The sequence below is a fragment of the Scardinius erythrophthalmus genome (genome assembly GCF_964197995.2).
Source record: "Scardinius erythrophthalmus genome assembly, chromosome: 1".
Classification (NCBI taxonomy): Eukaryota; Metazoa; Chordata; class Actinopteri; order Cypriniformes; family Leuciscidae; genus Scardinius; species Scardinius erythrophthalmus.
In genome coordinates, this window is record NC_138221.1 from 11,223,093 (window position 1) to 11,247,896 (window position 24,804).

Here is a 24,804-nt window from a genome sequence, read left to right on the forward strand (position 1 = left end):
TGTCCCTCCTCCATTTCACTCAGTTCTTCACTCTCCTCCTTCACTTCCATCTGGTCTGAAATGAAAGAAAAAGGTTTAATTTAGTAAAAGTAGAAAGTACTAGTAGACAACTGCTATACAATATGATAAGTCTGGTGTTGTTTTCATAAATTAATTGCATGAATGAGGTACATTGATATTTCAATCATTATTTTCAAGACATTTTAGGCACAAATCACGTGACTGAAGTGAGTAATATGAAATATATTTGATTAATTACACAATTATTTAATGTGATATTAACATTTATACTATAGTGCCAAGGGGTGTGCAATATTGAAATACAATTATCTCTCGATATTTGTTAAGAATTTTCCAATAACAATAATTTAAATCTATTTTGCTGAGTCTGTCTTGTTCGGTACAGGCCTGTCATGGATAAATAAAATGACAATTTAACCACCACTAGGTGGCGTCAAGTCCATGTCTTATAAGATAGAAATATGAAGATAAAGGACGTAAAAGTGAGCCTGATGTAATAGCAGAAATTTCTTAAATGCAAGGTCAAACCAGTTGTCCCAACGTCTGAATCCAATGGTGTGGTAGAAGGTTTCCTGCATGCTGTCTTCTCGGTGCTCAAAGTAATTTAATTAGGTATTTATCTGATTTTTCCACACCCTCAAATTTAGGATAAAACATCAATAATGTAGATAGACATTTGATTATTCTGTTTCAATGTTTTTATTTCACTTATTCAAGTGAATGTCATTGTCACTTAAGAGTTTCCCACCAGCCACTAACGTTGATCTCCTGGAAAGATCAACGTTTTAAAAGATCCCCTGGGGTTAACGTGTCAGCGTGACAGAAGTTTGATGCTGTCGTGTGAGAACAAGCAACAGTCGGCATTTCTCCTCCTCCCGCGTGCCTCATCTTCTTAATCTCCTCACGTAAATGATTAGACCTAAGGCAGAAACCACCACAGGTTCATCAATGCCGTCATATGTATTAATTTTTTTGTTTGTTTGTTGATTAAAAAGTACAAAGTAGATAAGGAAAACTAGGATGCCGGGTGTATTCAAAGCGCCGTTCTTACGGTTTACAATGCGTGGATTGGTTGAGCGGACTTATCGCATTCTGCAGAGAAAGGAGACTGGCGTTTGTCGCGGTTTGGAAAGAAAGGGAGAAAACATGACAGAATAACACAGCGGGCGGTGTGTGTGGCGAGCTGTACCTCTGGGAATGGTGCAAAAAATAAAGAAAGAAAATGACATTGACGTAATTTTGAACCGACGCACCACTACACACACACACACACACACACACACACACACACACACATACATACATATACATATATATATATATATATATATATATATATATATATATATATATATATATATGTATATGTATATATACACACACACAACAGCAATATTGTCAGCAAATCATTAAATCTAAAGAAAAGGGAGATTATAATTTCATTATGTTAGAACATTTCAGTTCAACACATGTTTGAGTCCAGGCAGAAATAGTCAATTCCTCACCAGTGCCACACCACAAGTAGTTCAGGTAGGAGGCAAGTGTTTACAATATTCCAAAAGTTCAATAGAAATCCAGGAGTAGAAGTCCAACATAAAGTGTTTCAAACCATAGCCAAGCACCAGTCCTGGGGCCTCATTTATAAAGCTTGCGTACGCACAAAACGGGGCTGAAAACATGCGTACGCCAGTTCCTGCGCAATAGGTGGGATTTATAAAGAAAAACTTGACGTGAAAATATGCGCACCTGCACGCAAACTCTGACCCATGCGTACGCACATTTTGGAGACGGAGCAGTTTGGCGACACCGATGGTGAGCTGGAGTTAAATGTATTTTTGGTCACTTTTAGAATTTAGAATTAAAATTAAACATAATACAGAAAGATAATACAAATATAATTTCACTCACCAAACCTGTCACTTGAAGCAAATATCCATTCCTTCTTAATGTCCGCGGCAGAGAGCGCGTTGGCCGTTTAAATTTTAAATAAATAAAATAATGATTTAAACTATGTTTTACTTCTGATATAAACATTTAGATTAAATATGCCATTCAAATTATGGAGTTAAACACTTAAACATGAATTCATACTGAATAGTTACAATTTTTTTTATATTCAATCAATAGAAATATTTGTTGTGGATGCGATTGTTTTTGAACACTTTTTCTGTGGCGTGCTTTAATGTTTTAACCACAGAGATAATTGCTTATCATGATAATACCAGATTGTCTGAGAAAATAGTTTCGTGCAAATAATGCACAAGGTCTATCCGTTTCCATTAAAAATGGAATTAAAATAGAATATTAAAAATAAAATTCGGCAAGTGGAAAAGATTGAGAAAAACTGTCTCTGAAATGTATTTTACACTATTTGATTTATGTAGGCTATTCAAAAACAAGGCAAGGATAGACAACTACTTGATTTGTATTAATGTAATGTTTCTTGTACCGTTTATATCATTTGCATATGATTATTCATCCACGTGATAACGTTTAAGTTATCACGTGGATGAATAATCATATGCAAATGATATGTAGATGAGGATCTGCATAGTAAAACGAGGCGTTGTAAGCTCCATATATGGTTATTTCGGGTGGAGACGCATGTACGCACAATCTTCCGCTGACTGGGATTTATAAAGTGAATTCTGCGCAGGTTTTGGCGTACGCACGGTTTTATAAGTCTGAATATTTGTTTGCGTACGCCATTTTTGGCTTTTGTGCGTACGTACACTTTTAGTAAGGTTCCTACGCACAGTTTTATAAATGAGGCCCCAGGTAATAAACAAAGGTGTAGAATAAGAGCTCAACGTAGTCCAGATGAAGTGTCCATATTGAATGAAGCCAAAAGAGAAATCTCTGAACAAAAAGGTAAACACAAATCAAAATATGCAACTGACACATATTACAAAATATACACAACTTACATTGAGCTGTAGAACCAATAAGGTTCCTCATAATGGGGTTTCTTGCATCCGGCTCAGTTGAGCAAACACTCAAAGCCATGCCAGTAACACTCTTACTTGTCTCTCTTAAACGGATAGCCCTTCCCGTAGAAACCTCTCTAGAGCCCCCTTGAGGTGGGGAGTAGCATTACAGCACAAGAAATGGAAAAGTAATGAAGTGCTTGAATGTTTCTAACATGAATGTTCTTCAGCAACATGAATGAATGAAGAATAAACACCAACCTCTTTGTTCTTCAGGATCGTCAGTGTGTTTCATTCTGCAGGGTTCTGGATCACTCATGTTCTCACTGTCCTCTTTAATAAACTCAGTCTTTGCAGATTTCAGCTCTTCCTGATGCTCTGGATGCTCATCTTCACTTGTAGCTAATGGGAATATCCTGACTCTGAGCGTGAGCTCGTGAGGCTCCGCCCACAGTGCGTGGAACCACACCTCATTATCATTTAAAGGAGACACACTAAAACAGTGCGTTTTTCTGAGCCCCAAAAAATGACAATTTAAACATTCTGTAAAAAATGATCTGTTGGGTATTTTGAGCTAAGACTTCACATACACACTCTGGGGACATCAGAGACTTATTTTACATCTTGTAAAAAAAGAGTCATAATAGGTGCCCTTTAAAATATAACCATATTAGTGTATTATCAGAAGTTCTTTAGAACAGCTGACAGGTAATGCCCTAAACTGAACCATGTTTTTATAAAAAATAATAATGGTTAAAAAAATAACATCAAACAGATCATTGAAAATGTTAATATCAGCTTAGAGTTATAGGTGATTACCCTTTCACCAATTTAAAGTGAACAAATCAACTACAGATTCGAACATACACATTCATACTAGACATGAATGAACAAATTAATATTACAAACAGGTTTGGAACAACTTGAACCATTTTTGGGTGAACCCCTTTAATTGTTTTAGATGGCTCATTTAAGGGCATAACCTCTATGTTTTTATATTTACTTTTATAAATATATTAGTGGCTCAGTTTTGAGCATAATGCAGTGCAAAGGCAGCTTTGCAAAAAGACTGTTAATGGAATGGATGTTAAGTCTGTCAGTAAATGAAATTTCATTCACACAACAAATATGAACAGTTTGTAATGATTTCTCAAAGTTTGTAATATGGAAAATACTGTTAGCATATAAAATGAATTAATGTTAAAAAATATATTTCTAAAGCAATTTGAGTCTTGTGTTATTGACCTAGTGAAATTAAGTTAATAAAATATATTAATTTAACTTATTTTTTAGGTGTTACCAATTGAAGCAATTTTTTTTAAGTTAATCCAACTGTAGGAAAAATGTATATATTTAAGTTGGAATGCAGTGAAATTAAGTTAGACTAATGTAAATAATAGGATTGAATGAACTGAAATAATATAAGTGTGACTGACCTAGTGAAATGAAGTTGATAAAACGTGATCATTTAAGTTGAGAATTTCTTTTTTTTTGGTGTTACCAATTGAAGTAATTTAAGTTGATCCAACTGTTCACTTTATACAGTGTACCCGCTTTTTGGCGTTGTAGAAGAATTTACACTTAAAGACTCATGGACCAGATATGATTGATGAAAACATGGTAGAAAATTTTATTGGAGATAGTTTCATCAGGCAGAAGTCAGCTTCAAGACTCACAAGGAGTTCGTAGGCCGCTCTGCGTACATTTCCATAACAAGATAGGCAGAAGCATATCGTCTATCATCAATTATCCAGATCACCAAGACCCTGGTTTAGGCACAGAGTTGCCCAGCAAGGTCAAGTCTGCATTTCAACATTTTTTCAACATTAATTGTGGGAGCAAAATTGATTGTTGAGTCAATGCAGTTAAAATTGACAAATTAGAATTGATTTAACATTGTTTTGATGGTTGCTTGCCATCTGGGACCCTCATCAAACACACCTGAAGTAACTAATCAATGTCTTCAGGATTACTTGAAAGATACAGATGGTGGACAACCAGAATGAGACTTTTAATAATAATAATAATAATAATAATTCATTACATTTTATATAGCGCTTTTCTAGGCAGGCCTACTCAAAGCGCTTTACATGAAAGGGGGAATCTCCTCAACCACCACCAATGTGCAGCATCCACTTGGATGATGCGACGGCAGCCATATTGCGCCAGAACGCCCACCACACACCAGCTTACTGGTGGAGAGGAGATAGTGATGAAGCCAATCAGTATATGGGGATGATTAGGAGGCCATGATGGACAGAGGCCAAGGGGCAAATTTGGCCAGGATGCCGGGGTTACACCCCTACTCTTTTTCGAAGGACATCCTGGGATTTTTAATGACCAGAGAGAGTCAGGACCTCGGTTTAACGTCTCATCCGAAGGACGTTCCCGCGGCGGCAAAATTGGGATGTGTATTTGCTGCCTTTTACCGCTGAGTGGCGCTGTAATCACAGACTTTGAAAAGTGTCAGTTTATTCTCTTTATGACGTAATCTGCCGCGGCAGTAATCTGAGCTGAGGTCACAGATAAATTCAAGATAAATATTGTGGTTAAACGAATTCAAATTCATTCAATTTAAACAAAGTAGACACATGTTAACATTGTCCAGTTTTTCTATAATTTAGAAAGGCTATGTCAATAGGTTACTTGTCATTTATTTTAATGTGTTTGTTGATTTATTAACTGAAACATAACAGTGAAATAAATTAAAATAATTTACCGTAAAACTAAAACATTTTCAGGACTTGCAGTTACTAACCGATGTTAGTCGGTTTAAGCATTCTTTGTTATATTCAGAATTAAATAGGCTTACATGTTGTTATGATTATAAATTGAATTCTTTAATAAATAATCAACCACAATGCCTATTACTGCCGCAGCAAAAATAAACCAGTCGAATTTCAAAGTCGTTCGCGAAATGACTTCTATACCGGGTGGCGCAAGTGACAGAGCAAAACAGCAGCAACTGCGGCATTTTAAAAGGTAAGTTCCCTATCAAGGCGGAACTTCGACATTACGGATGTCGTATATGGGAACTCCCTCTCTTCTTCACATCTGCTGAAATCTTATAGGCTAACGCCAGCTGACACAGCTGGCCAATTGACGCAAAATATGCAAATACTGACAAGGCACCTGGCAGTATAAATTGCATTGAACGCGCCAATTGCATCAGAATCTCTCATTTCACGCTCAAATCAAGTGTGCTATATTTATCGACTGGAAATAAAATCAACCTTGCCATCGTTGAAGGTGCACCGAAGATACCTACTGTCTTCAGCATCCGATGGCGACCGTATGCAATCTGTGCGCGGGCCCCATCGTGCAGCCCGACTCACACCTCTTTTGCATCGCCTGCCTGGGCCTGGCTCACGCCGAGTCAGCGCTCACGGACGGCCTCGCGTGCGATCTCTGCGCTGAAATGCCCATGAGAGCACTCAAGGCCAGGCGGGATATGGCTCGTACAGTAGCGGGGATTGGGCCCACCGCCGCCAGCGAGCCGCTGGTGGGTCCCGCCACCCCCGGGGACAAAGAACGGGACGCGGTAAGCTTCCTGGATGCTTCCTTCCACCCCCCTCGCGAAGTCGCGGACTTCATCTCCTTTGGTGCGAGCGTGGAAGACGACTCGATGTCCCTGTCGGCTTCGGAGAAGGACTGGGCATCTGAATCCGTCAAGCCAGAGGAGGGCCCTGCAGACCTCCAAGAGGAGCTCTTCAGGATCCTCAGTAAGGCGGTGTCCGAGCTGGACCTCTCTTGGAGCGCTCCGGATGAGCCTACCAGGAGTAAGCTCGATTCGTGGTTCCTCAACTCGAGCCGCCGCCAGGCCGCATCGAAGAGGGGAACCCCCTTCTTCCCGGACGTGCACGACCACGTGGTAAAGTCGTGGGCTGCGCCCCAGTCTGCGCGCACCCTCGCCTCTACCCAGGCCTTGTTTCCCCACGTCGACGACGCAGAGACACACGGATATCTTCACGTGCCGCCCGTGGAAGAGACCGTCGCCTCCCATCTCTGCCCATCGACGCCTGCTCTGGGCTCGGACCGCAGCCTGCCGTCCAAGCCCTGCAGGTTCACCGCCCATCAGGCTGACAAGGCATACGGAGCGGCAGGAGAAGCAGTGTCAGCCCTCCACGCGATGGCTGTTCTCCAGGTCCTCCAAGCTAAATTGCTTAAGTCCCTCGATGACGCCGCCTCAGTCGACGCTGGCGTCATCCGAGACCTCCGCTCGGCGTCTGACCTTGCCCTGATGGCGACCAAACGCTCCGCCCAGGCTATCGGCCGCGCTATGGGTTTTCTTGTGGTCCTCCACAGACACCTGTGGCTCACCCTCTCCGATGTAAAAGAAGCGGACAGGAAGACGCTGTTAAACGCGCCGATCACCCAGGCCGGCCTTTTCGGGGACGCTGTGGAAAAAGTGACGGAGCGTTACTCGGAGACCCAAAAGCGCGCGAAGGCCATGAGCCACGTCATCCCGCGCAGGGCACCGCCACCTCAGCACCGCTGCCGCTCATCGTCTGCCTCGCGTCGCCCACAGCCCTCAGCCAGTCAGCCAGCGGCATCCCGCGCCGAACCAGATGCTCGCGCGGGACGGAGCGGGCAGTGGCAGGGACCCGGGAGGAAGAGGCTGAATCAGCGGAGGAGTCCGCGCAGAGGGAAAGTTAACGCGCCCCCCTCGGCTCCCAAGCAGTCGTCCTGACAACCCGGGCAAGAGGGAGAGAGAGTGCCAGGGAGGGCCCTCCCCCAAGCGCCGTGCTCTCATGTTCAACGTCCCTCAGATTTCTTCACTGAGCGACGAATGTGTAAATGTTGTGAGTGTTGTTTGCTGTTCAAACGAAAAATGTTCAATAAAGCATGCTACCACTTCACAAAAAGAGCTCTTTCCCCCTCTTACACCTCACACCGTGTTTCCCGTCCTGCCCGCGAGCAGCACAGGGTCGCGGTTCATACCTATAAGGCCACCTCGCGGATGCGAGGGGTCCCAAATCGTTCGCAGCCCACCGGCAGCGGCGATGACCGCACATCTAGGCACGGCCCCGTTGAGTCACTTTCAAGCCGGCTATTCCGGGCATTTCGCCGTGGGTAATGAACATAATTCGGCACGGGTATACGCTTCAGTTCAAACGCAGACCACCCCGCTTCCGCGGTGTGATTCCGTCATTGACTTTGCCCCAAAACGCCCATGTCCTGAGACAGGAAGTTCGCGGCTTGCTCGAGAAAGGAGCGATAGAACCGGTCCCCCCTGGCGAGAGGGAAAGCGGTTTCTACAGCCGCTACTTTGTGGTGCCGAAGAAGGGAGGAGGTCTCCGTCCTATACTCGACCTGAGACCCGTCAACAGAGCGCTCCACAAACGCGCGTTCAGAATGACGACGCTGAAACAGATCCTGGCACAGGTTCGTCCCGGGGATTGGTTCGCTTCAGTGGACTTAAAGGACGCATACTTTCACATCCAAATAGTGAAGCGTCACAGACGCTTCCTAAGATTCGCGTTCGAGAACACGGCTTACCAGTATTCGGTGCTTCCGTTTGGACTGGCTCTAGCCCCCCGCACATTTTCGAAATGTGTAGATGCGGCGCTTTCTCCCCTCAGGTCGAGCGGAATGCGCATTCTAAACTACCTGGATGACTGGCTGATTCTAGCTCACTCGAAAGAAACGCTGATTGGTCATGTGGAAGCCCTGCTTCACCATCTGAGTACGCTTGGGATGCGGGTAAACGTCCAGAAGAGTGTGCTCACGCCGAGTCAAACCACTACATTTCTGGGGGTGTGTTTCGATTCGGTGAGGATGCGAGCCCGTCTCTCCCCGGAGCGAGTCGAGGCTCTAAGATCATCTCTGGGTCTCTTCAAACTGGGCAGGTCGGTCCCGCTGAAAGACTTTCAGAGTCTACTGGGACGGATGGCAGCGGCTTCCTCGGTTTGTCACCTGGGTCTGCTGCATATGAGACCGCTTCAACTCTGGCTGAAAGATCGAGTCCCTCCGAGTGCGTGGTCCTCCGGCCACAAGCGTATCACGGTTACCCACAGCTGCGTTCGCGCTCTGGCGCCGTGGAAAAACACGGAGTTATTCAGCTCAGGAGTTCCCCTGGGCATCGTGACGCGAAGCATAGAGGTTTTGACGGATGCGTCGACCTCAGGCTGGGGAGCGGTCTGCTTGGGCGAACCCGCTTCGGGTCAGTGGTCAGAACTGCAGGGGAAGTGGCACATAAACCGCTTGGAACTCATGGCGGTTTCCCTAGCCCTCAGAGCTTTTCGGTCTCAGTTGAAACAACGACACGTGCTGATCCGGACCGACAACACGTCCGTGGTTTCCTATATAAATCGCCAAGGCGGAGTGCATTCGAAAGCCCTTTTCAAGCAGGCGGAGGCTCTCCTGCTATGGGCAGACAGGCACTTTCTCTCCGTGAGAGCAGCGCACATCCCCGGTGTCCTGAACCGCGGGGCGGATATGCTGTCGAGGGACGGGATCCCTCAAGGAGAGTGGAGGCTCCACCCGGGGACGGTCCAACTGATTTGGAACCGTTTCGGCAGAGCAGAGATCGACCTCTTTGCCACGGTCGAGAACACGCACTGTCAGGTGTTCTTCTCGCTGACTCGTTCCCCGCTGGGCAACGCGTTGACTTCGCGCTGGCCGAAGACCAGTCTCTATGCCTTTCCTCCGGTAAAAATTCTGCCCACGGTGTTGTGCAAGATCAGGGAGGAAAAAGCGTCAGTAATCCTTGTAGCTCCCAACTGGCCAAACCAGCCTTGGTTTGCGGACATGAAGGAATTACTAGCGGGAACGCCATGGGAAATTCCACTCAGGAGGGATCTTTTGTCCCAGGCGAGCGGCACGATCTGGCATCCCAATCCTGGGCTGTGGAACCTCCATGTGTGGCCGCTGCAGGCTCGCTGAGCGGTCAGGACGCGCTGCACTCGCGGGTTTTGAACACCATTGCTGAGGCGCGGGCGCCGTCGACCAGACGTTTGTATGCTCTGAAATGGGGTGTTTTCTCTAAATGGTGCCAGGATGTCGAGATCGACCCGGTTAACTGTTATGTGTCGGATGTCCTGCGCTTCCTTCAGCACAGGATGGATAACGGGAGTTCACCATCCACGCTAAAGGTGTATGTGGCCGCTATTGCGGCGTTTCGCCCCCCGGTCGACGGACGGTCGATCGGTAAGCATGCATCTGTGATCGGTTTTCTTAAGGGAGCCAGGAGATTATTCCCTACGCGACCGCCTTCGGTACCGCCGTGGGATTTGGCTCTGGTTTTGAAGGCTTTGTCTCTTCCGCCGTTCGAGCCCCTAGCCTCGATAGCGATCAAGGAACTCTCCATAAAAACGGCTCTTCTTATAGCTCTCGCTTCGGCGAAGCGGGTCGGGGACTTACAGGCATTCTCGATAAACGACGACTGCATTCGTTTTGGACCGGGAGACTGTAATGTTACGCTGAGACCGAGACCTGGGTATGTCCCTAAATCGCTCAATACCCCGTTCAGAGCGCAGATAGTTTCCCTGCCGGCCTTATCTGCTGAGCAGTCAGCCTCGGGTGACGCTGATGCTCAGAGTCCTGTTTGCCCGGTCAGAGCGTTACGGATGTATATTACTCGCTCGGCCGCTTTTCGGCAATCGGACCAGCTGTTTGTGTGCTTTGGCGGGTGTAACAAAGGTCGGGGAGTTTCGAAGCAGAGGCTTGCTCACTGGATTGTGGATGCTATTGCTTTGGCTTACGATTGCATGGGGGAGGAATGCCCCCTTAACATCAAGGCCCATTCGACGAGAGCGGTTGCTTCTTCATGGGCTTGGGCCAAGGGTATGTCTATTCAGGATTTATGCCTTGCGGCTGGCTGGTCTTCTCACAATACGTTCGCCAGATTTTACAAGTTGGATATACCCTCTGTAGCATCTCAAGTGCTTTCGGTGAGTTAAGAATTTAACCCTTACACAGTTACAGTTGTTCTACTCTGCGCTTTGCTCATGAGTCATCTGTGTTTTACTGTGTTATGCTTAGTGCACTGTCGCCGCTATGCGTTGAACTGTTCTATATTGAGTTGTGTTGCCCTGAATAACTGTCAGTGCATCCTCCTCCTCATTGTTTTGCCTGGGATATGCAAATTCTAGCAAGGTTCAGGTGAGCTTGCTATTGGCCAGTTTCGGCCTATCAGGGTAAGGGGCTTGCTTTCACAGTCTCGCCCTATCAGATGATCGCATCCCAGAAGGACGGTTATTGGTTGTGGGTTCTGTCAGTCTCAAGTGGTATGTTTCTCCACGGCGGGATTCTATACAGTTCCCATATACGACATCCGTAATGTCGAAGTTCCGCCTTGATAGGGAACGTCTCCGGTTACTTTCGTAACCTCGGTTCCCTGAAAGGCAGGGAACGAGACATTACGCTAGCCGCCGTGTTCGCTTCAGATTTTAGCGTTTTTCGTTATTCTGATGCAATTGGCGCGTTCAATGCAATTTATACTGCCAGGTGCCTTGTCAGTATTTGCATATTTTGCGTCAATTGGCCAGCTGTGTCAGCTGGCGTTAGCCTATAAGATTTCAGCAGATGTGAAGAAGAGAGGGAGTTCCCATATACGACATCCGTAATGTCTCGTTCCCTGCCTTTCAGGGAACCGAGGTTACGAAAGTAACCGGAGACGTTTCCTATCTGTTTATTTTAAAAAAAAACATGGCGCAAGAAAAAAAATAATAACTTTTTTCATTATTTGAACAAAAATGAGAAAATAGTAGACCTAGGCTACTCTGATGATAGCTCTGTGGTCAATGCATTAACAACAGCCTCTCAGAGCTTCAAACGATCTGAGATCGAATCTCAGTTTAGCCGACAGTGTGTATGTTTTTCCGTTCTTGATGCTTAAATATGCATCTGTTTATTAAAGTCAATCATCTTGTTTAATTATCAATTATACATTACAACATAAATTTGCTACATTCCAGTTGAGCCGCTGCAAAGACGACACATCTGATGAAGGAAGACGTCAGCCGATTGCACCAGAAAATGAAGATGATGAAGCTCGTCTTTAATCTGCTAAATTATTTTTTGTGTGTGTGTGAATCATTCACGAGATTGAGATGACTGACAGTGATACCCGGCCATAGCAACGGAAGACATTTATCAAAACAGATCGAACAAATCAGAAAAATACTTTCAATACAGTATTGCTTTCAAGTAAAAAATAAACAATGAAAATGTAAAAGAAAAAGAAAATTAATTAAGTTTAACATTTCAAGGTATGAATAAAGTGTCGGGACAGTTTATTTATTTAAACAGGGTTGCATCGATAGAGTTTATTCCCTTTGTGATGCAAAATAAGAAACACAGAATCTTATTCTTGCAACATTTTAAATTTCTATTGTCAAAGAAATTGCAGCAGTAGTTACTATAAGGGACCTTATGTCAAAATGATTTACGACTTTGACCTTTGACCTTTTGGCAGGTTGAACTTCCGGTGACCTTTATGATTGACAGGTTGAACTTCCGGATTGCGGTCATGGGATTAACCTATTGACCCTGCTAGCCTATCGATCATGTTGTATGACAGTTAGTTTTGAACTATGACCTATGTAGGACTAAATCATAATTTTGACGGGTAGTTTTGTCCTATTTAAACAAAAACAGATGTTTTTGTTTGAACTTTGTCCCATTTATATGTGCGTGGTGATTGTGCCTGCGCCCCCTCCGCAGTGAAAGTGAGAAGTCACACAAAATAATCTCATCCTTTATATAATTTATATGATATAATCTAAAACATACATTGAAACCAATTATTTTAGATGAATAAAAGTATATAAAATAAAAAGCTTACTAAAACCAATTATTTTAGATGAATAAAAGAATATAATATAAAAGCTTACTAAAACCAATAGTTTTAGATGAATAAAATTGTCTTACCTTATTTTAGAAAGTTGAAGTATACCATTGATGTCCACAAAAAATGCAATGTATGAATGGATTCAAAATTGTTTTACACAACTGAATTCACATAGTCATTCCTGAATGACCTCACACTCTCAAAACATAAGGAGCGCGCTTCTAATGTATGTGTGTCAAAAAGTAAAACACACGTGTGTGTGTGTGTGTGTGTCTATGCGCGCGCCCCTATTCCTGTGAGCTCTGACATCTGAAACACGGTGAAGTCTATATCAGACTAACAAGTTGAAAACATGCCTTTAAAAGTATAATATAAATATCTTATTGATCCAATTATTTTAGTTTTAGATGAATAAAAGAATACAAAATAAAAAGCTTGCTAAAAATAAAAATCATCTTACATGTTAGAGGTAAAGTATACCACGGATGTCCATAAAAATGCAATGTATGAAACGGAGTCGCAGGTCCCTCCTGCCTTCACATTCCTGAACAGTATATATAAATCGGGTCAGTTATTTCATATATGTCACATTCAGTTATTTCACATTCATATGTAAAACATTCTGTCCTTTTTAAAAGTATATAAATGTTAATAATATACAATAATATCTTACTAAAATAATTAAAGTTGAAAAAAGATTCTATCCTTTAAAAGTGTTTAAATGAAATCTTGCAAATTAAACTAAAGTTGAAAAACATACCTTTAAAAGCATTTAAAAAGCTTACTAAAACCAATTGTTTTAGTTTTAGATAAAAATTACATAAAACATTCTATCCTTTATATTCTATCATTTATATAATCTAAAACAATTAAGCTAAGGTTGAAAAACATTCTATCCTTTAAAAGTATATAATGAAATGCTTATACAATATATCTTACTAAAAATAAAAATCATCTTACATGTTAGAGAGAGTTAAATTATGTCCTACCATGGATGTCCACAAAAATGCAATGTATGAATGGGTTCAAAATTGTTTTACACAACTGAATTCATCTAGTCATTCCTGAATGACCTCACACTCTCAAAACATAGCGCGTCTAATGTATGTGTGTCAAAAATTAAAGGAGCCGTGCGCGTTTCTGTGTGTGCATGTGTGTGTGTGTGTGTGTGTGTGTGTGTGTGTGTGTGTGTGTGTCTGTGTGTGTCTGTGCGCGCCCCTTCACATGTGAGCTCTGACCCCTCTCCTTCCCATATTAGAGCACGGTGAAAGTGAGGAAGGGGTTTCCTAATATCACACTAACAAAAGTTGAAAAACATACTGTTCCTCAAAAGTGTATAAATAAAATGGTTATAAAAACATACTGAAACCAATTATTTTAGATGAATAAATAAAATTCATCTGACATGTTTAGAGTTACAACTCTTGAACTTACAAGTTCAAGAAGCTCTTAAAGACATAAATCACAGAGTGGTTCTCTCTCTCACACCAGCGTCTCTGACTCAGAGGGTTGTATTCAGTGATGGGATGAGACATTGTGAATGCTGTGTTGGGGGTAAATTAATTTCAAAGTTTAAATGATATCTTTTTTAAAAAATATTTGTTTCATAACATATAGATGTCCATACATTCTATGAATGAGATTGCAGTTGTAATAGAAAAGACTGTTTTTTCCTGACTCTGCTCCTCCGCATTCCTGAGCACGGTGAAAGTGATAATAATGTTTTAAATTTCACAAAAATAATATAAAATAAATACCTTGCTAGAAATCTAGTGAAATGCTTGTAAAAAGAATAAAATTCATCTCACATGTTTAGAGAGTTACGATTCTTGAACTTATGTGTTCAAGAAGCTGTTGAGAGCCATAAATCACAGAGTGGTTCTCTCTCTGTGAGAGAGAACCACTTTGTATTCAGCGATCAGAATGAGACATTGTGTTAGGGCTAAATTTATTTCAAAGTTTAAATGATATCTTTATAAAATGTAATGTATAAAAAATGTATAAAAAAGTCTCTCAAACAGAGGCCCTCGCTCGTGTCTATGCTGCATTCTGACATCCCCTCCTTTCATTTCCAGAGGTAACAGTGACACTGTGAAGTGTATCTCACACTAACTAAAGTTAAAAAACATTCTGTTCTTTATAAGTATATAAAATATATTCTCTCTCTCATCTAAAAGCATAACCTTAAAAAGTTTGCATTAGATATTTTAAAAGATTGATTAAATTAAATCTTTAAAGTTTCAATACATACTCATCTTCTATTTATCTGTACTTATGTATGATATAAATTATTATTTTTTGCTTAACGGTGACCTAAAGTATAATTGTTATTAAACAATGTCTGTTCAAAAACTGTACTTGGTCGTCTTAAATCTCATTTATACGAAAAAGATTCAAACAGCATTTTTTGTCCATGTGGGGGTTTCAACTTTTATGGTGGGGCTTTCAATAGCTATCCCGTACATCTAAACAGAACCATCACAGAAAACTACATTTTCAAAATGTAAACAAAAGTTTTAGCTAAATAAAAACACCTTATTTCCAGAGAGGCAAAGTAGTTCTTTATGCAATGATAAAAACGATCCAAAAAAGCAAATAGTTTAAGTTGTCCTATAACAGCCCCAGGCCCTTCAGTGATAAAACTACAGTGTGAACTGAAGCTTCAGGATATAGGGCGACAGACCAGATGAGTCTCGGGGGGAGTCTCTCTGCATTCCAGACTACATCCAAAGTTTACACTAATTTCTAAGCAGCGTCTGTCCAAAAACTTGAGATCTTAGATCTTTTGTCCATACAACATGAAACATGTTGTCAAAGTTTGTCACAATGTTTTAAGAAATCCTAGGACTTTACATTGCTCTTATTTAGACAAAGTTGTATCATTTGGAAAATCAAAGTAAAAATGACACATCGTATAAGATCATTTTTACTCGTATCTTCCGAACTAGGGTGAAACCCTTTACTGAGAATATACCACCGGCCATCTACTCAAAATATATGTAGAAGTTTCAAACATTTGTTGATGGTGGCCGTATGAACAGACGTTGGGGAGAGCTATAGCAGGAAGCATGCCCTTTGACCTCCTCGATTTTGGAGGCGTTTTTGTTAAAGATTTCTCCCATTGTGGTTCTCCCATCTACTCGTTTTTTTTCAACTTTGGTAAATGTGCCAAGAATCTATGACAACGTGTCTTCCGATAGCGCTTCATCGAGTTTAATTGTACATGTTCTACCGTTATGATGTACTTGTTACATGTTCTACCGTACATGTTCTACCGTACCGTTCTATATGATGATTTACACAACCGAGCAATAGACCGTACCTTTGACTTACCCGTCGAGAAGAAAGTAGATTCCTAGATAAAAGCTATCCCGATATTTATTTACATACCGATAAATTAAATTTGAATTTAGTTAAAACTTCTCCTGTGGCTCGGCATAACTATGATCCAGCATTATATTGTACCGTGCAGTGCAGCCTTTCAAATGTGGCGGGGGCAGTATCAACGCCTGCCATATGGTCTAGCGGTTAGGATTCCTGGTTTTCATCCAGGCTGCCCGGGTTCGACTCCCGGTATTGGAAGACAATTTTTTTTACATTGACAACAAAATTCAAGTTATTCAAGTTCATCAATAATCATTTTTAGTCTTAGAGGCCTACACGAACTGCAGAAACAAGCAGTTTCTTGAAGATTCGGTACCGAATCATTTTCACAAATACAATTATATTGAATTCAGAAAATTTCACGATGGAATACTTTATCATAATTTCAATTTAGTACGTCATCATTTCAACTTTTCATCTCATAATTATGACGCAGTGTCATAATTTCAACTTTTTAAGTCATCATTTCGACTTTTTGTCAATTACGCCTTTTTAATGTTTTAAAGTCATAATTTGGTTGTTGACTATAGTTGTGTTGCACCTGCATGTCCACTAACTCGCTTGTGAGAGTCAGAGTGTGTAAAGTAAACTCTCATTAGTGTTAGTAGAGTATTAGTGGACTGGTAGGGTTAGAATAAGTAATATTAGAATAAAATATCTGTTGGGGAGCATCGCGATAAAGAGTTCATGTTTAATGACAACATACCATTTTTCAACCGACCGAATCTGCGCATGAGAGGCCTTCTTCAACTTTTTAATTCAGAATTACAATGACGCCTTTTTAATGTAATGCTTAAAACGTTTTTTTAGTCATAATTTGGTTGTTGACTATAGTAGTGTTGATGATGAAACGTGCTAGTGCTTTTTGTACCTCTCTGGTATTATAGTGTTTCAAGATGGCGGAAGCCTCCTTGGACTTACCCGCCCCATGTAAATAAAAGATAAGAAATGATCTGATTTTACACCCATGAGGACATATTTATGAATAAAGACAATGATTTTAGCTAATTAAATACCATTTTTCAATCTACACATGAGAGACCTTCAGAAGTCAGAACTTCAGGGGTAGGTCCGTTGGCGAAAACACTGCGTGTGTAAAAATCAAATACTGTATGACACTTTTCAAAGTTAGAATAACCTGTTGTGTTCTGACACAAGGCCATTAACCGGTTCTTTTTTGTTTTATAAATGTACTTTGCTTATTTCTAAATATCAACCTGATAAATATGAATTCACGATTAAACAAGATAATTTTTAAGAAAAAACATTTTTAAGAAAAATAAACCATGATAATGTTTAGTTTAGTTGTTGATGATTTCTCTAACATCTCACTCACAACGCAAAACGTTGTAAATAAACATTTTCAAACTGTAATTTTATTTTATTGATTATGGTGATTTAAAGTTTTTGTTATTAACTAATACCTTTATCTTTTAACTAACATCTGACCCCAAATAAACAGATAATGGAATGTTCACAATCTACATGGTAAGATATTCTCCGATGTATCTAAGTAGTTGTGCTTAAATCTTTGGCTGTATTTTGTCACACCTTAGCGATACAAAGTTCCAGACTTTGGTAAAACCTGCTGGTAAAATTCCACAAAAGTAAATTCTAATTCTTCATCATCATGAGCCATTTAAAACAAATACAGAAAAGCCACTATAGTGATCCGTTTTGAATGTCTGTCATTGAGATCTTGTTTCTTTTTGTACAGTTTGCAAAAAGTACATAGAGCCTGGTCAAACATGTTAGGAATGTATCCTATACATTAGAGGTCCTTCTACACGATAGGCCTTTAACCGGTTCTTTTTTGTTTTATAAAAAAAAAGAAAACAAAAAATATGACTAAAAAAAATGACTAAATCTTTCTGTGATGCCTACGAAACATCGACGTAAAAGATGAGTATGGCTGTTTTTCTGTTACCTATTACGCTATAACTCGTTTAACTATTACACGGTTAAGCTAATGAATTACGGTTGATACGTGGTATTTTTACGTGAATTGATTCATTTTTTTATTCCGTCCACACTTTGACACCATTGTTTTATTCGGCAGAATGCCGAAATGTTTAATCTATCGTCAATTTCAATGGTTAGATAAATCATCTAACTATTATATGTGAAACATAGGATTCACACATTGGATTCTTGTTTATATTGAACATTGTTATTGAACCGTTTTTCAATATTATTGAAAATAATTGTTAAATAAAAGGGCTATTGTTCTCGGCCTCATCAAAGTTCACATAGTTTTCACCGTACCGTTTTTGAACAAGACTTTAAAAGATTTTGTTTGCATTTCTTCTGAAACACCCTGTTTTGAAATTGTTTAACACCACTAGCGTAACACTTATCGTATTGCCGGTTGCGATTGTAATGTTTTTTCTTTACACTTTCCCCAGGATATCATATTTGTTCATACACGACGGTATTCACATGAATTGGCTTGATTTGAGTCTTGATTTGATACGAGAGACATTTATTATATTATACTGTAAATAGCGCTAGAATGTATGTTTTAATATTTTAATCTCTGGTTCTATGTTTTTAAAGACTCTTTCTATAAGCGACCCTCAAAATCTGTGCATACAACAACATCACTTTTGTTTGAAAAACTCAGCGGGTGCTATTGAATCTATTAAACACCCCTGAATTCGGTAATGATATCACATTTTAATTTCAACTAATTTTAAAGGTCTATGAACTTAAAGCCTGCGCAAAATTATTCTTAAAAAACATTAACTTGTTTAACATTAACTAAATGTTTGTAAATCCAAAAAATGTTGTTACTGGATCGAGTGAAAATAATAAACTTCTCCTTTGTGTTTATTCATCAAGTTAAATCCAAATGATAGGAAAACTTTATGATAGGAAAGTACGGACGGCGTCTTTGACCAATCCTCTACATATGGGGCACTTGCGCAGAGAAGGCGCACATTCTTTGCACACAACTAGGTGACCACAGGGGATGAAGACAATGTTCACTTCCTTATCCATGCAAACTTTGCATGTGCGCTCCTCTTGAAGTCTTCTTAACTGTTCCTCCATAGGCAAGTCTGAAAGATCTTGACTCGGGGATGCAGCTTCATTTGTCTGGGCCGTCAGGCCACACTCAAATTCCATCTCTAAAGCAGACTCCACCACCGCATCTTCTGAACGGTCTTCTCCAGGACCCACAGCTGGATCAACACATTCTCTCGTGTCTCCATGAGTCAATAGCCGCTCAAATAGTCTTGGAAATCTTGCTTGAATCTGATGAACAAACTCTTGGCCCTTTTCTTGCAGCAGGTATTGACATCTTGGAAACCACTTGGCATGTTCTACCCATGGATCATCACCAGACTCCCAACATCTGAGTCCACCATCGCAAGAAAAGCACTTCACGTCATCATTACGACCAACATAGTAAAAACCAGCCTTAGCCAATTGGTCTGGTCGACCAGTTATTCTTGAGGGCCAGTAGACAAATGTGAGCGACCTTTCTTCACACCGTTGCATTGCCGATACATTGAAAAGGCTAGATAAAGGTACATTATCTGCACGGTCACCTCGAACGAAGGGGCAGTTGGGGTAATGCCTCTGGTGCTCTGATACTACACGATCTCCCGGTTCCCAGTTGCTAAGCTGGCCTCCACAACTGAAGCAAGCCACCCTGTCGCCCTGGCCAAGGTAGTAGAAACCACTTTTGGCAAGCTCGGCCGGACTTACTGGTGCAAGAGTCCAATTCTGAAAGGTGTCAAGGCGTTCCTGTTCCCGACGCATGCCAGGATTGTGACAAGCCGGAGGTTGCTGGTGAGACATATCCATGTTTAAGTAAACTCCTCCGTTTGGCCTGAAACGGATGCCGTGGTGGTGGAAAGCTCTCAGTTGCGAAGCGGGGAAAAGGGTGAAGACATAAAAATGGGACCACAGGGCGTGTCCACTCAAGCCCTTCTCTCTGCCGGACTAGTGTCTAGTCATCCATGGCAGAACACATCATCTTATTAAAAAATGTAATGAGAACAAGAACAACACCACAAAATGTCCTTTCTTCTGTTCTGGGCAAAATAGTTGTATCATTTGATATGATACAACTGTATTGCCGCCTCGGGAATATGGTAATTAGAAAACAAATACTGAAATATTCTAAATATTATGAGCTCAGACATTTTTTTACCAGAATTTTATTTCAACATTATACTTGCATACATTGAAGTAAAACGACAATAACGACATTTACAGATGGTCTAACCAGAATAGAAAATCTCTGCAGGCTATCATGTTTTGCTCCAGGCTATAGTTGACCAGACTTTCAACTAATTCACCAACGTCAGTTTTTGCATTTTTTGACACCAGTGACACACAGAGATCCGTTACGAATGTCCATATAGCGAGTATTTCAATGATTTCGAATTCGGCACTACATTCACGCAACACATCCAAAACTTTTCTGAGGATTATGCCGTTCGGCTCTTTGCCGTCAAAATACATGGGCGTTACATCAGGCCATGGCTTTGTCAAGCCTCTTACGTCATCCATTTCATTTTTGAGATTTGTCACACGTTTGGTGTCCTGCGCACAATCTTTTTTCATATCACACGCAGCGTCGATGATCCTGTGCATCAAGCCAACCATTTGGCCTCTAAAATAATCTTTAAACATAGAGTCCAGCATAGCTCTTAAACGACACTCTTTGCCCGTGGCACACTCACACGCCGGAGGATAATTGTACCCCGTATCGCCAGAACTCAACGGGGGGTCGTTCTCCTTTAGGTTTTGCGTCGCCATTTTTTCAGCTTTTCGTTCCTGAATCTCCTGCAATGTTCCTGCAATCTCCCTTGCGGTACAATCGTGCCTTGTGCGTTAATGCGCAGAAGTTTGTGGGTCAGAAGTTTGCGTCAGGTTCAGGACTTTCAACTTTTGTTGCAGTGGCGCAGCAGTCCGAGGCTAGTAGAGCTACAGCGTGTAATGTCCTGAAATATTTATCAGGCTGGGGTCCACCCACCCTGTTGTGTAGAATGTATGGAGGTTGGCCTCAGGAAAGCCATAAATAACTAGTTCCTGCATAACCAACAAGTCCTACATGTCGTCAGAGAGAAGTTTGAATCGTTCGAGTCATACACACAAGTGCAGCGATGGAGCGCGTGAACACGAGCAGTGTGAGAGGATTCCTGAGATCTTGCGACGATCTGACTGAGAAGATTCGCTGTTTAATACAGAAGAAACTCATCAAGAAGTACTTGAGCAGGTATAAAAATTTTATTTGTGGATTAAAGAATAGAATAAAGAATAGCCATTTCTATAATAAAAGTATTTCTCTCTCACTATGGACAACCAATCCCATGCATGCCAAACTATCATTTGGCATAACTAATCATTATCAATACATTTTTTGATAAAAGAGTTCCATGGCACTTATTTTGAGCCCTCCAAAGTTCACTTTGTCCGCAAAAAGGAACTTAGTCTTAATTTAACGAAGGCTATGGATGTTAGGTAAATACGTTTATTAAATTGTACACATTCATTATTAATGATTCTTAATATTGTTTCTTCTCCTATCACATTAAATCACAATTTAGAAAAAAAGAAATTAGAAACAAGTTGATTATTTTTGTAGTTGTATTCTGTCAAATATGAAATGTTTAGTTTGGCTACTTGCGCCTTATCTCGCACTTTGACCGTTATCAGCTATTATCAGATACTATTGTCCTAACATAGACTATTGTTTTAACTCTGGTTTAACTTGCTGTGCGTCTGTTCACCAGCCATCATGTGCTCTAACACTGCAGCATCAGCCGGTTCATTGACTTTGAACTGGTGTATGAATGTGTTAATTTTATGTTAACTTTGTTTTGCTGTACATACATTTTATTCTTCTAACTGCTTGTCTTTGGTTGACACAGTTGGAGAAGAACAACAGGGAGGTTGGAAGACACAGTAGAGGAACTACAGAATAAATATGGAGAGAAAACAGCATTAAAAAGGATCAAGTCCATAGTGAAAAAAATCAGAAAAAAGAATATCAAACGTAGGAAAAGATTTATAATTTTACTTTGTTAGTAGTGAATATGTTTCTCAATCTTCAATCTTCTTAAATTTTTTTTTAACAGATGGTGACGTTCAGATGCTGAGCATTCAAACACATTCTGGAAACATGACAGACCAACAGCCTAACAACCATCTACAACGACAGCATAATAATACTAATAATAATAATAATTCTACATCATTCGGACGGCTATTAATTCAGATCCCTAATCAGCTTACCTTCACAATTGACCAGAAGAATGGTGGGACAATAGTTGCTCCAATCATGGTAGAAAAGACAATATATGGCGATGTTAACATCAGTGTGGTGAGTGTCTGATAAGTTAGTCCATAGTCTTTACAAGAGTGTGACAAAAATATGCTGCCGTGTAAAAATACACTCAAAGATTTAAGCACAACTACTTAGATACATAGGAGAATATCTAACCATGTAGATGGTGAACATTCCATTATCTGTTTATTTGGGGTCAGATGTTAGTTAAAAGATAAAGGTATTAGTTAATAACAAAAACTTAAAATCACCATAATCAATAAAATAAAATTACAGTTTGAAAATGTTTATTTACAACGTTTTGCGTTGTGAGTGAGATGTTAGAGAAATCATCAACAACTAAACTAAACATTATCATGGTTTATTTTTCTTAAAAATGTTTTTTCTTAAAAATTATCTTGTTTAATCGTGAATTCATATTTATCAGGTTGATATTTAGAAATAAGCAAAGTACATTTATAAAACAAAAAAGAACCGGTTAATGGCCTTGTGTCAGAACACAACAGGTTATTCTAACTTTGAAAAGTGTCATACAGTATTTGATTTTTACACACGCAGTGTTTTCGCCAACGGACCTACCCCTGAAGTTCTGACTTCTGAAGGTCTCTCATGTGTAGATTGAAAAATGGTATTTAATTAGCTAAAATCATTGTCTTTATTCATAAATATGTCCTCATGGGTGTAAAATCAGATCATTTCTTATCTTTTATTTACATGGGGCGGGTAAGTCCAAGGAGGCTTCCGCCATCTTGAAACACTATAATACCAGAGAGGTACAAAAAGCACTAGCACGTTTCATCATCAACACTACTATAGTCAACAACCAAATTATGACTAAAAAACGTTTTAAGCATTACATTAAAAAGGCGTCATTGTAATTCTGAATTAAAAAGTTGAAGAAGGCCTCTCATGCGCAGATTCGGTCGGTTGAAAAATGGTATGTTGTCATTAAACATGAACTCTTTATCGCGATGCTCCCCAACAGATATTTTATTCTAATATTACTTATTCTAACCCTACCAGTCCACTAATACTCTACTAACACTAATGAGAGTTTACTTTACACACTCTGACTCTCACAAGCGAGTTAGTGGACATGCAGGTGCAACACAACTATAGTCAACAACCAAATTATGACTTTAAAACATTAAAAAGGCGTAATTGACAAAAAGTCGAAATGATGACTTAAAAAGTTGAAATTATGACACTGCGTCATAATTATGAGATGAAAAGTTGAAATGATGACGTACTAAATTGAAATTATGATAAAGTATTCCATCGTGAAATTTTCTGAATTCAATATAATTGTATTTGTGAAAATGATTCGGTACCGAATCTTCAAGAAACTGCTTGTTTCTGCAGTTCGTGTAGGCCTCTAAGACTAAAAATGATTATTGATGAACTTGAATAACTTGAATTTTGTTGTCAATGTAAAAAAAATTGTCTTCCCATACCGGGAGTCGAACCTGGGCAGCCTGGATGAAAACCAGGAATCCTAACCGCTAGACCATATGGCAGGCGTTGATACTGCCCCCGCCACATTTGAAAGGCTGCACTGCATGGTACAATATAATGCTGGATCATAGTTATGCCGAGCCACAGGAGAAGTTTTAACTAAATTCAAATTTAATTTATCGGTATGTAAATAAATATCGGGATAGCTTTTATCTAGGAATCTACTTTCTTCTCGACGGGTAAGTCAAAGGTACGGTCTATTGCTCGGTTGTGTAAATCATCATATAGAACGGTACGGTAGAACATGTACGGTAGAACATGTAACAAGTACATCATAACGGTAGAACATGTACAATTAAACTCGATGAAGCGCTATCGGAAGACACGTTGTCATAGATTCTTGGCACATTTACCAAAGTTGAAAAAAAACGAGTAGATGGGAGAACCACAATGGGAGAAATCTTTAACAAAAACGCCTCCAAAATCGAGGAGGTCAAAGGGCATGCTTCCTGCTATAGCTCTCCCCAACGTCTGTTCATACGGCCACCATCAACAAATGTTTGAAACTTCTACATATATTTTGAGTAGATGGCCGGTGGTATATTCTCAGTAAAGGGTTTCACCCTAGTTCGGAAGATACGAGTAAAAATGATCTGATACGATGTGTCATTTTTACTTTGATTTTCCAAATGATACAACTTTGTCTAAATAAGAGCAATGTAAAGTCCTAGGATTTCTTAAAACATTGTGACAAACTTTGACAACATGTTTCATGTTGTATGGACAAAAGATCTAAGATCTCAAGTTTTTGGACAGACGCTGCTTAGAAATTAGTGTAAACTTTGGATGTAGTCTGGAATGCAGAGAGACTCCCCCCGAGACTCATCTGGTCTGTCGCCCTATATCCTGAAGCTTCAGTTCAC

At 40.4% G+C, this 24,804-nt stretch overlaps 1 protein-coding gene across 1 annotated transcript; it reads right to left on the reverse strand.

The window, feature by feature from the left end:
* Positions 1-18,990: 18,990 nt before the first annotated feature.
* Positions 18,991-19,935, reverse strand: LOC308694999 (putative inhibitor of apoptosis; the record flags this gene model as incomplete). Its single annotated transcript, XM_081372886.1, has 1 exon — positions 18,991-19,935. One exon carries the CDS (start codon positions 19,933-19,935, stop codon positions 18,991-18,993), a length of 945 nt encoding a protein of 314 aa, XP_081229012.1.
* Positions 19,936-24,804: the final 4,869 nt, after the last annotated feature.